General features: G+C 39.0%; 1 protein-coding gene across 1 annotated transcript; it reads left to right on the forward strand.

The window, feature by feature from the left end:
- Positions 1-338: 338 nt before the first annotated feature.
- Positions 339-6,095, forward strand: LOC114459812 (E3 ubiquitin-protein ligase TRIM21-like). The gene is made up of 2 exons (XM_028441959.1): positions 339-608; positions 4,668-6,095. The coding sequence occupies exons 1-2, from the start codon at positions 339-341 to the stop codon at positions 5,988-5,990; spliced, it is 1,593 nt and encodes a 530-aa protein (XP_028297760.1). The 3' UTR covers positions 5,991-6,095.
- The last annotated feature ends 7,870 nt before the right edge of the window (positions 6,096-13,965 follow it).

A 13,965-nucleotide genomic window follows, 5' to 3' on the forward strand; every position in this document is an offset into this window, starting at 1 on the left:
CTGTTATTACACAATATATTGGTTATTTTAAAGAAAAAAGATTGTACATTAAAATAAAATGCGCAAAAAACCTAACCTATAATTTAGAAAAATTCCAGTGTCAATATGAGAGAACTTTAGAACTAATTTGAACCTTAAACAATCAAACTATTGCACTTTTACATTCAGCTGCTGAGGCACAGCCGACTGTCCACATTACTACAGGATGACTGAATCAATGCTAAATACTAGAGGTGATTTCAGTGAGATGGACTCAGAAACATTAGTAAAGGAACGTTCCACAACAATGAGAGTGTCCTGTTAATGTGCTGCTTGTCTCTGTCCCTCAGTGTGTGGACATGTCTCCTGCCTGCAGTGGGATGTTTGAACATCACTTCCTGTGCTCCATCTGTCTGGAGGTGCTCACTGATCCAGTCACCACATCATGTGGACACAACTTCTGCAAAACATGCATCAGCACACACTGGGACACCAGTACCACCAGCAGGTGTCCCGTGTGTAATCAGGTGTTCAGCACTAAACCTCAGCTGAAGGTCAATATTATGATGCGTGAGATGGTTTCTCAGTTCAGACGTGAATCTGAGAAGAAAGCAGCAGCACCAGCAGAAGTTAGCAGCAACGTGAAAGTGATCTGCTTACCTAATGACACAGTATCAGACCTGGCTGACAAAATCTTGCATATCGTTGCAGATTACCCACATTTGAAAAATGTTGTGATTCATTTTGGGTTAAATGATTTAGCCAAGGAGGAGTCTGAGGTGTTAAAGCTGGATTTCACCCATCTGCTAAAAACTGTGAGCTGTATACAGCCTAAAGTGTTCATCAGTGGCCCGATACCTCCAGTCCGCAAAGGAGATCTGAAATTCTCAAGGATTTACTCTTTGAATAAATTTCTGTCTTCGGCTTGTGCTGCCCTTTCACTAAATTTTATAGAAAATTTTCCTATTTTTTGGGAACGTCGTCATCTTTTTAGAGCAGATGGACTGTGTCTAAACAAGGCTGGAGTAAAACTCTTCACATCCAACTTGTTTTACTTCACCAGTCACACTGCTATCAGTTCTGATAAAGACAGAGGACAACATGTACCATCGGAGAACAAAACAACAAGGAAAGAACATGGAGTCAATGAGCTTCCAGCAAGAAATAAAAATCGCCAAAATGAAGAGGTCAACCCAACCCCCGCATCTCAGGACCCACCTGCTTCACCCCAAAATTCACCTACTTCCACCTCATCCAGCTTCTCTCCTACCCCTGCCTTCTTGGATTTAACTGCCCAGATGAACGAGCTGGTTCTGGCTGGCACAAGACTAACACCCCACCCTTTACCCCACCATGGTCAATCTGCACCACCCATCCCTCCTCGAAGATACCAGGCTCAGGATCACTCTTCTCCTCAGGCCAGCTGTGTTCAACTTAGAGCGACACAGGCCTGATGTGAGCTGGGTCCAGACTGCAATAGCTCTATTTTTAGGAACAACCAGAAAAAGTCAGGGCCCTATGGAGTTAATGCAGCTTCTTTAATTCCTGTGGTGACAGGTAACACAGGTAAAATTGTGAAATTAAAGAAAAGCAAAAAGCTTTATAGAGATAAAAATTTGACTCCTATAACATGTCATCCAAAAAGTCCACCAGTGTCTCCAGTAAAGTTTTTAAAATTAGCTCTTCTTAATGATAGATCTCTTGTTAACAAGTCACTAATAATTAATGATTTTATTTTGACACATCACTTGGACTTTTTATTTCTTAATGAAACATGGCTGAATGATGGTATCAGTAATACTATTCTCAATGAAAGTGCGCCACAAGACTTTATTTATTTAAATAAGTGTCGTACTTGCAGGAAAGGTGGTGGAGTTGCTGCCATTTTTAAATCAATATTTCAGTGCAAAGAAATAACATTTGGTGATTTTATCTCCTTTGAATATATGTCATTCTTACTGAAGGGTGATTCAAGAGTTCTGTTTTTAGTCATTTATAGACCCCCAAAATATTCTGGAGAATTCATGGATGAGTTCGCTGAACTGCTGTCAGTTGTATGCACTGAATACAACTTTTTAATAATAACAGGTGACTTAAATATTCATGTAGACAATAACATGGACAATACTTCCAAAGAACTGTATGCTTTAATGGATACTTTTGGTCTTACACAACATGTGACTGGTCCGACACACACTCAAGGTCACACTTTGGATCTGGTTATCTCTAAAGGTGTTGATATCTCTGCTGTTGATGTAAGAGACTTAGCTCTATCTGATCATTTCTGTGTCTTTTTTGACCTAGAGACTGTAACATCTGTTCCCCCTAGTTATGTGTGTTTAAAGAAAAGGTACATAAATGAGAACACAAGTGCACAGTTTATGGAAGCCATAGCAATGACACCAACATTGAGTGCTGAGACAGTTGATGATCTTCTGGATGAGTATAATAGAAACGTCTGTAATGTCATAGATGTGGTGGCTCCAATCAAAACTAAGAGAAAACCAAACACACAGAAAACACCTTGGAGGAGGACTGAGATAATGCAGAATTTGAAATCTGACTGTAGAAGAGCTGAGCGTAAATGGAGATCAACAAAACTCCAAATTCATCTAGAACTATACAAAATAAGTCTGCGAAAATTCAATGATGGCTTGTTCAAAGCAAGGCAGCAATACTTTTCTGAAATTATTGCCAAAAATGTCAACAACTCTCGCACGTTGTTTTCTGTAATTGAAAAGCTCACAACCCCCCCAGATCAGATAGCCCCTGAATTACTGTCAGCTGGAAAATGCAATGAATTTGCTGTATATTTCAATGAAAAAATACAATCAATAAGGTCAAACATCAGAACAAACCAGCAAAATCACAAAAAGCTTGAACAGCTTCAACCACTGAGGGATGAGTCAATTACAATGTTAGAGTTTATTACAGTGAACCCAAAAACAATAGAGGAAACTGTTCAGCAGCTGAATCCATCAACGTGTTGCCTTGACACAATACCCTCAAACTTCTTTAAAACTGTTGTAAAGTCAATTGTCACTGATCTGTGTCAGATAATTAACTGCTCATTCCAATCAGGCACCGTACCAAAATCCCTGAAAGTAGCTGCTGTGAAACCGCTGTTAAAAAAGAGAACACTGGATGCCTCTATACTGGCTAACTATAGACCAATCAGCAACCTTCCATTCATGGCCAAGATCATTGAGAAGGTGGTCTTCAACCAACTGAGTCAATTCTTAACATTCAACAAAATATTTGATAAATTTCAGTCAGGTTTTCGTTCTCATCACAGCACTGAAACTGCTCTTATCAAAGTGATCAATGACATAAGGTTGAACACTGATTCAGGAAAAGTATCTGTTCTCATTCTGTTGGATCTAAGTGCTGCATTTGACACTGTAGATCATACAATTTTGTTGCACAGATTGCAAACATGGGTCGGACTAAATGGAAAAGTAATGCAATGGTTTAAGTCATACTTGGAGGAGCGAAGCTATTTTGTAAGCATTGGAAACTTTGAATCTGACAGATTACCAATGTCCTGTGGGGTTCCTCAGGGATCTGTTCTTGGACCCCTTCTGTTTAACCTTTACATGCTTCCTTTAGGACAAATTTTACAGAACTGTAAGGTTGATTATCAGAGCTATGCAGATGACACACAACTATATCTATCACTGAACCCAGATGACCATGGTCCCATTGAGGTGTTGTGTGACTGTTTAGAAAAAGTAAACTGCTGGATGAGTGAAAACTTCCTTCAACTAAACCATGACAAGACGGAGGTGATTGTCTTTGGTAACAAGGAAAAGAGGACTGCTATCAGCAATTATCTTGAGTCTCGATCTTTAAAAGCTAAAGACCAAGTCAAAAACCTTGGTGTTCTGATTGACTCAGATCTTACATTCAGCAGTCAGATCAAATCTATCACAAAAACAGCCTTCTACCACCTAAAGAACATCTCCAGAGTGAAAGGTTTAATGGCTCAGAAAGATCAGGAGAAACTGGTCCATGCTTTTATCTCCAGCAGACTGGACTATTGTAATGGTCTTCTGACAGGAATCCCCCAAAAGAGCATCAAACAGCTACAGCTGGTTCAGAACGCTGCAGCTCGGGTCTTAACCAGAACAAAGAGGTCAGAGCACATTACTCCAGTTTTAAAGTCTTTACACTGGCTCCCAGTCAGCCTCAGAATAGACTTTAAAGTTCTGCTGCTGGTGTATAAATCTGTGAATGGGTTTGGTCCAGAATACATCAGTGACATGTTGGTCAGGTATGAACCCAGCAGGTCTCTCAGATCTATGGACACAGGTCAGATAGTGGAGCCCAGAGCTCACAGTAAACATGGTGATGCTGCTTTTAGTTGTTATGCTGCAAAGAAGTGGAACAAACTGCCAGCAGAGCTGAAGTCAGCATCCAATGTGAACATTTTTAAATCAAAGTTAAAGGCACTTTTTTTCTCTACTGCGTATGATTGAGAGAGAGATTTTTTGTCATGTTGTTGATGTAATGATGATTTTACTGATGATTTTAATTGATTTTACTGATGATTTTAATTGTTCTTATTGATTTAAATGTTCTTATTGATTTTAAACAATTGAATGTTTTATCATGTAAAGCACATTGAGTTGCCTTGAGTATGAAATGCGCTATATAAATAAATTTGCCTTGCCTTGCCTTGCCTTCTCTGTGACGTCTGCACTGGAACCAAAGTAAAGGCCCTGAAGTCCTGCCTGGACTGTGTGATCTCCTACTGTGAGACTCACCTGAAGCCTCATCTGACAGCATCAGGCCTGAGAAGACATCAGCTGGTGGAGCCTGTGGAGAACCTGGAAACCAGGATGTGTCCAAAGCACAGCAAACCTCTGGAGCTGTTCTGTCAGAGCGATCAGACACGTGTCTGCTTGATGTGTTCTGTTTTGGAGCACAGGAGTCACCAGTTAGTCCCTCTGGGAGAAGATCTGTTTGAAGACAAGAAAGTTTATCTTCAGCAGATGATCCAAAAGAGACGAGAGAAGCTGGACGTGATCAGAGAGTCAGTGAGGATCAGGAAGGAAGCAGCAGACAGAGGGAAAGCTGAAGGTGTGGAGATGTTCACTGCTCTGATGGAGCTTGTTGAGAGAGGCCTGAAGGAGCTGATGAAGACAATGGAGGAGCAACAGGAAGCAGAAGAGAGAGAGGCTGAAGGTTTGATCAAAGAGCTGGAGGAGGAAATCTTTGAGCTGATGAAGAGAAGCTCTGAGGTGGAGCAGCTCTCCCACTCTGAAGACCACCTCCTCCAACACTTCTGCTCCCTGAAAGCTCCTCCAGCCACCAAGGACTGGACAGAGGTCATGGTCCATCCATCATCATATGAAGGAACTGTGCTGAGAGCTGTGGCTCAGCTGGAGGACACACTCAGTGACAAGATGAAGATGATGAAGATAAAGATGTTAGAGATGAAGAGGCGGCAGCAGTTTGCAGTAGATGTGACTCTTGATCCTCTTACAGCTAATTCTTACCTTGTCCTGTCTGATGATGGAAAACAAGTTTATGACAGTGATGTGAAGAAGAAACTTCCAGATAATCCAAAGAGATTTTCTAAATATATTAATGTTTTAGGGAAGCAGAATTTCAGTTCAGGTAGATTTTACTTTGAGGTTCAGGTTAAAGGAAAAACTGACTGGGATTTAGGAGTGGCTAAAGAATCCATCAACAGGAAGGCATATATTACTGCGACTCCTAAGAATGGTTACTGGACTGTGGCACTCAGAGATGGAAATGTGTATAAAGCATGTGGAGATCCTCCATTCATTCTTCATCTGAAGTGTGTTCCTGAGAAGGTGGGTGTGTTTGTGGACTATGAGGAGGGTGTGGTGTCCTTTTATGATGTAGATGCTGCAGCTCTGATCTACTCCTTCACTCACTGCTGCTTCACTCATAAACTACACCCATACTTTAATCCTGGTTTAAACCATGGTGGTAAAAACTCAGCACCTCTGATCATCTGTCCTGTCAATCAAAGTGAATGATCAGTGTCATGATGAAGTCTCACCAACAATAGATTCAATGGTTCTCTGCAACCATTCACTTCTCCAGGTTGGTTACACACTCCATCCAACCTAACATGTATGTTTCTCAACAGTGGGAGGAAACATTTCATTAAAGAAGTTTCACATTTGGTGTTTGGATTGTGATGAAATAAAAGTGGATTAAAAAAATATATTTTACAAAATGATTCATTGTACAAACATGTTACATGTTTTATGATCAGTTAAAATGTGTTAGTGGTTAGTAAAACAAGTACAGTGCCCGTCGGAAGTATGTATTCATGTGGGAGCATAAGGGGTATAATTGCGTATTTTTGTATCTTTCTGTTGTGTTTTTGTGCATTTTTTGTAAAATTATAGTTTTTTGTTGCCATTGCAGTGTGATTCTGGAATCTTTTTGTGTATTTTTATATCTTTTTTAGTGTAGTTTTGTGCATTGCTGTTGTTATTTTGTGTATTTTTGTATAAATATTTAGTTATGTGTATTTTGAGTCATTTTCATATGTTTGTTGTTGTTTGGTGTATTTTTTCTGTAATGTATGTATTTTGGAGTAATTTTGTGTGTTTTTTTTAGCCTTTTTGTATATTTTTATGCATTTCTGTTGTCATTTTGTGTACTTTTTGTATAAATATTGGTATATTTTTATTATAAATACTGTGTGTGTGTGTGAGCCAGCCATCTCCTCCGTGCGTTATCTATCACACATGTGAGCTTCTTGCACATAAAACATCTCAGGTTGTTAAGAGAGACACGGTAACTACGGTAGCCAGTTAAGTCAACTATTCATCAGCATGTATGTCTATGCTATACAACCCCTCGACTAACAGAGAAAGTGTGTCACACCAGTGCCACCACTGGATAAGTTTGTGTAGAGCCCTGATAATAATAAATATGTTAATAGGGATATAACAGCGCACGGTGGCTTAGTGGTTAGCACGTCCGCCCCACAGCAAGAAGGTCCTGGGTTCAAGCCCTGGGGTGGACTTGGGTCCTTTCTGTGTGGAGTTTGCATGTTCTCCCCGTGCTGCGTGGGTTTCCTCCGGTTACTCCGGCTTCCTCCCACAATCCAAAAACATGACTGTAAGGTTGATTGGAGTCTCTAAATTGCCCATAGTAGTGAATGAGAGTGAATGGTTGTCTGTGTCTGTGTTGCCCTGTGATGGACTGGCGCCCTGTCCAGGGTGTACCCCCACCCAGCGCCCTATGAGAGCCGGAGATTGGCACCGGCAGACCCCCGCGACCCTGTTAAACGGGAATAAGCGGGTATGAAAATGGATGGATGGATGGATGGATGGGATATAACATTAATAGTGAAAGTAGTAATAGTAATAAAAGTAATGTTGTAATGATATTAATGGTAATAATTGCAATAACAAAATAATAATGTACTAAAAACAATATTAATAGTAAACAATATTAAATAATTATAAGGTAATATAATGATAATATAGCAATGCTAATAATACAATGAGAACACCAGTAACTATAATAAAAAAAAAATATATATATATTAATAATGAAAAAAAATATAATGGTAATTATTAAGTCTCTGGTCTTTGGAGAGAGCAGACGTCTTTTTCATTCGCTCCGATAACACGACCTTGGCTACAGCTGGCTACAGCTGAACAGCCTGAAAAACTGGGCCCAAGACTGAAGGAAAATGGTGAAAAAACCGCAGGGAGGCCCTTCAGAACCCAATTCGGGTTTGGAAGAGGTCAAGGAGATGATATGCGAGGGTCTATGGAACCTATCTGCCGAGATAAAGTCGTTGGAAAAGACGCTGGAAAACTCACTGGTAAACCTACAAAGCGAAGCAAAGGTACTGAAAGAAAAGAATGAAAGAAATGCTGAAGAGATAAAATTGTTGAACGCCAGGATTGAACAGCTGGAACAAAAGGAAAGAGAGAAAGATGTCATCATCACAGGCCTAAAGATAAAACTCAGGAGTTACGCCAGTGACGAAGAAACAAAATCGATTGAACAACAGGTCATTGACTACCTGGAGTCGAAGGACATTGTCCTAAACCCTGACAACATCAACTCCTGCCATCTCCTGCCAAAGAAAAATGATAACAGAGCTGTAAAAATCACCTTCACGAATATGAAATTCAAAGGACAACTACTGAAGCAAGGAAATAAACTCAAGGAAACTAAGGTGTACATCAATGAAAACCTGACGAAACAAAATGCAAGCATTGCATGGAAGGCACGCCAAATAAAAAAAGGAGGAAAAATTGTGAAGACGTGGTCAAGAAACTGCAGGATTTACATCACACCACTGGGAGAAGAGAACGGAAAACCAATCCTCATCAAAACGATGGAAGACTTGGGAAAATACGAAGGATCCACCTAAACAACAACATTACTGATGGTAATCATGGATATGGACCCAGATCTATATAAACACTGGAAACAAAACTCAGACTGTGATTATTTTACGGAGACTGAATTAAATGTGGAAACCAAGAGTAAAAAAGGTCTGTCATTTATTCATTTCAATTGCTAGGTGGTGGGGTGATTAAGGATTACATTAAATTTAAATTCAAAGTGTTTATTGTCATATGTGCAGTTAGAAACACGTTTTTCTGTACAATGAAATTACTACCTTGCTTATGAACTAAGATATAATAATGTGTTTATACAAGTTGGATCTGACAGTGGAGAATACAACACTGCCAATAGAACTAACAACAGCTGGATTAGCCTTGATGTAGAGACAAAACAAGTTCCAAACTTGTGTGTCCAAAAGAGACATTCCCGAGTGGTGACATTATGGATGAAAAGGGAAAAACCTTCCAAACACCTTCGAAAGAGGAACTATTCTTGAACTGGAGGAATGCTAACAACGTCTGGCAGGGAACAAGGCCAACACGAACAATGATAGAGAGGAGGGGGAATAAAAAAAAGACAACACTGACTACAGATGAGAATACACAAAAAAGGACTGTTCAGAACAACTCAAGAATGTTTGACCAGAGAGACATGTAAACCCATGTAAATTTGCGATGGTAAAACAGGGGACGGGACCCGGATAAGCAAACTGCTTCTCTCGTCTCCTTTTTCGGCATGTACAAAAAAAAAAAAAAAAAAATGTAACCATGTCGGAAATAAACTGAATAAATAAATAAATAAATAAATAAATAAATAAATAAATAAATAAATAAAATAAAAGTAATTATAAGAATAGCAATAACTTCAATACAATAGTAAAATTATACAATAACAATAACAAAATTATATAATGAAAATCCATTAACTATAATACAATAAAAACAATAACAACAAAATAATAAGGTAATAGCAATAATAATAATACAATGAGAATACCAGTAACTATAATACAAAAAAAAGAATAATATAAGAATAGCAATAACAATAATGTGTGTGTGTGTGTGTGTGTGTGTGTGCGTGTGTGTGTGTGTGTGTGTGTGTGTGTGTGTGTGTGTAAAAGACAGAGACCCGAAAGTACCACAAAAAATAAACGTTTTGCAACACCAAAGTCGCAAATCTCATCTACATCCCATTGTAGTGCACGCACACGCGCATCAGCCGTGTGTGTGTGTGTTTGTTTACATTGCAGCTGCTAGCATCTTTCTTAGCACATAGTAGAATATGAGAAGAGACACTCACCGTTGCGCAGAACAAACAATAATCATAGTGGACCCATCCGCTCACAAAAACGTTACATTCCTCTGTCTGAAGAAGCAGAATGTTTGCAATAAGGTAACGACTATCAGCACAGGACCCGCCCACACTCATGGATGACCCGAGATTTAAAGGAAGTTTGGAATCACATGAATAATATTAATAACCATGAAATATTAACTTAAATGACTTTTAGCGGTACAAAAATGTTTTTAATATCGACTTTTTTTTCTTTTTAACCCGGTGACACGGTGATGTCATGAACCCGGAACCGGAAGTGGCGCGCTCTTACAGAGGGAGCCGTAATTATAAAATTAATGTTTTGACCATTTTGTCTTACCAAATTACTCCAAAATAACAGACGCACACACTCGGGGTACATGGAACGTGGAGTTGATTCACAGTTCATCTGTTTCGCCTTCAAAATGGATGCCGGAAGTCGTCTCTCAACAGATGGTGCGCTAGCGTCCCCTCGCACCCTGAGGTCAAAAGTTGAATAGGTTTAATTTCGGGGCCGTCCAGAAGTGAAATTAAATTAAAATAAACATTTGGAAATGACAAAATTACTCCAAAACAACAGATACACACACTCAGGATATTTGGAACCCGTCGACCGAGTTTCAGGTCGAACTGGCACCGCGTCGGTGAGATATTTGCTCCACACACACACACACACACACACACACACATCCAGACCTCCCTTGCTTTTATAGGTAGATAGGAATATGACGATTTTTTATATGAAATGTATTATGAAATGAGTGCATACAAAGTAGTAAATTAAAAAATAATTATTTTTGTGTAGTTGTATATTGCAATAATTAGGGACCTATAAAATATTTTTTTTCCCCCCCAATTCCTTGTTTTCCACTCTGATTTTTCTTTTAATTCCATTTTTTTTAGAAATATTAATATTTTTTTTCATAAAACATTAGATTTCAACTCCTGTGAGGAAACATAATAAATATTAATAAATAAAAAACAATTAGAACCCTTTATCCTTTATAGACGTGGGTGTCTTCAACATGGTCTGAATGATCTGAATAACATCGTTCACCGTTATCAGCAGCAGATCCTGCAGCGACCTGGTGAAGAACGCCATTGTTTGCTAACACTGTTACCTGTGTACTGGAAGTAATTCAATATATGGTTTCTGCACCGAGTATGCATGCGCACGTCAGTCACGTGTCTCATGTTTGTCCACATTTAAATGGGTCTATAGGTTGCCCCACTAATTCTCCAAGTTAAAACTTATTAAAAACCAGTTGAGGAGCACAGTGGTGCAGGAGAGACTGAGTGGACTTGCCATGTTGTCCATAGAGAATGAGAGAGCAAAGAAAATGGACATACAGAGCATTGTCGTATACCCTTCATATAGTGGTGAGTTGGTCTATAGTACTTCATATTGAAATAGTGTTTATGAACAATTTTACTAAACTTTATAGCTACTGATACAGGCTCTGAGTTGTAATGGTTAAAGTGGGTGTTAAAATGATACAGTCGCTATCCGTGGTGCTGAACTGCTTTAAATTTGTGTTGTTTTAATATTAGTGACCACGGAGTCTAATGTTTTTGTTGTTCTCTTGTTTTGTTATACTCTATTTCCTTTTGATGAACTTCAAAATGACAGTCGCTGTCCGTGGTGCCGAAGCTTGTAAGCCCCACTGTTGTGGGCATGTGTATGTTGTAAAATTATGTTATCATCATAACTCATTTGCCCCGCCCCCGGCCTGGCTCTGATTTGTTCCGCCAGTGGTGGAAGCACACATTGTTCTATTCATTTGTTTTTTTTTCAGTTGTTAATGTTCTTTATGTCCTGAGATTGAAAATGGACTAATACTTTATTATTTGTAGTGAATGTTTTTTTGGTGTTGCGTGTGTGAAACAATTCACGGTTAAAATGAATAATAGTAAATAATAATATTAATAATAATAATAAAACTACAAAGTGAATAATATAACAAGATGGATAATCTAATCTGTGTTATTTATAATGTTAAAGGGCTGAGTAGCCCTTTTAAGAGGAGAAAAGTGCCCAACTAAAACTATGCGATGAACTAGCTTCTCAGCTTCAAGGAACACTTGAAGCTGAGAAGAGAATGTGTTGACCAGCAATATAGCTCCTCATATAACAATGGGAGAAAGAGGGGCATCACAATTATTTTCAATAAATCTATTTATTGTTGTCATGAGAAAAACGTCTGTGATAAAGAGGGCCGGTATGTGATGGAAATTGGAAGTATAGGGGGCATTAAAATAACTCCATATATGCTCCAAATGAGCACAGCCTAAGTTTCTGCAGAAATATGGCACCATTGATAGCAGATAAAGCAGAAGGTATTATCCTGATAGGAGGAGACTTGAATTGTGTTTAAAGAGCACCTATTGATAGACTCCCTGCTTTTTTAACACTGATGGGGGAGTTAGGCTTGGTAGATCCCAAAGAGAGAGATTTGACCTTCTTCTTACAGGTTCACTCTACCCACTCAAGGTTGAATATGTTCCTAATGTCTGGAGCGGACTCCTTTAGAGCCACTCAATGTAATACAGATGCAATCTCCATCTCAGATCATGCCCCCAGTCTGTTTGAAACTAAATGTTGTGTTGTTTAAAAAAACAGTCCTTTAGTTCAGTTTTATATTTTCTTTATTAACACTTCTGTTCAGCAGCCATGTCTGTTTCCTTTTCTCTCTCTGTGCTCTCTGTACTCTCGCTCTGGCTGCTCTCGCAATTTCTCAGTATCAACTATACTACACTAAAGATGTGCCCAAATAACAACTTGGAATACTGGAGACAGAGCCAATGTATTTATTTTAAATAAAGAAATTATTAAAAAAAGAACTACAAAAAGGCATTATTGATGATCTTGAATTGATCGATAAGGATGGGGTGTCACAACAATATTATGGGAGGGAGCCAAATGTGTCCTAAGAGTAAACATAATTTCAATTGGTTCTAGATTAAAAAAGGAGAGAATTGCAGAACAATTAGAATTGGAAAACAAAATCTGAGAATTGGAGAGAGAATATCTAACAACACAAAAGGATGACTTACTGAACAAACTAAAACAGACTATAGACAAAAATTAAACAACTTAGTAACTTACAAAGCAGATGGGCAGCTGAGATTCACAAATCAAAAAAAATATGTATTTGGTAACAGGGCTAGCCACCTATTAGCATTTCAGCCAGAGTAGTGCATAAAATACAATGCAAGTACTGGGAATATGATGCTGCAGCCGAAGGATATGACAAAGGCATTTACCAATTATTACCAGGAGTTCTATAGGGAAGAAAACTGCCCAAATAAGATAAAAATGACTGAAAATCTCCTTAAATCAATTAATCTGAGGAAACTGCCTGAGGAGGAAGCTGATCAAATAACACACCCAATTACAAAAAAGGCATTTTTAAACTCAACAACAACAAATCTCCAGGGGTGGATGGCCTCCCTGGAGAATATTACAAAGCATTTGAAAAAGAGCTGACTCCACTTCTGCATAAGGTCTATAACTATGCACTCTCAGATGGTGTTCCCCCTTGGTCATGGTCTGAAGCCATTATTAGTGTTATTCACAAGGAGGGAAAATATCCAACACTCTGCACGTCTTATTTCCCCCATCAGCCTTCTCCTTTATTGCAAAGAGACAAGGAACAGATAAGGTCAGAAGAGCCTTAAATCTCCAAATAATCACACAATTACTTGTCTGCACATGCTGTCAAAGGTCAACACCACAGGAAGTGCAATCATTATGAGACAGCAATGCATATTTTGTTATTGCAATAAAATACATTGATTTATTTTATTGCTTAATTGTGACCATCACCAGCCCTCCCTAAGGAAGGGTAAGAAATCTTTTATTATAGGGAGGATATAAAAAGGGAGAGCAGTGTTACACCTAAGTGGAGGGGGAGGGGGAGGGGAAATGGAGCAGGGAGGAGAGACTCAAGGCAGGAAATAGAAAAGGTGGGGAAGAATAGACTGTTTTGCAGTGAGGGTGAGATGTGAGGTTGTAGAATAAATTGTGCTTATTATGTTGTGTAATCCAGCCAGTATAGTGACAAGTGTGAAGCTTAGCTATAATGGTGGTGGCTGTGAACAGGGGGAATGAGTGAATGGTAGTACCTAAAGCAGGTATTTGGGATTAACGTGTCTAAGGTTAAGCCCAGTATGAGTTTTATCCCACATCCCAAGGCGTGCCAGTGCATCGTATACCAGTATATGTGCAAAAAAAAAACCGCTACTGCAAACCCAGGAACTGCCCTGTGCCCGCAGATGCAGCCAGGCCAGCAGAAAGAGCGGGGGCCAGGG

The sequence above is a fragment of the Gouania willdenowi genome, unplaced genomic scaffold (assembly GCF_900634775.1).
Source record: "Gouania willdenowi unplaced genomic scaffold, fGouWil2.1 scaffold_350_arrow_ctg1, whole genome shotgun sequence".
Classification (NCBI taxonomy): Eukaryota; Metazoa; Chordata; class Actinopteri; order Blenniiformes; family Gobiesocidae; genus Gouania; species Gouania willdenowi.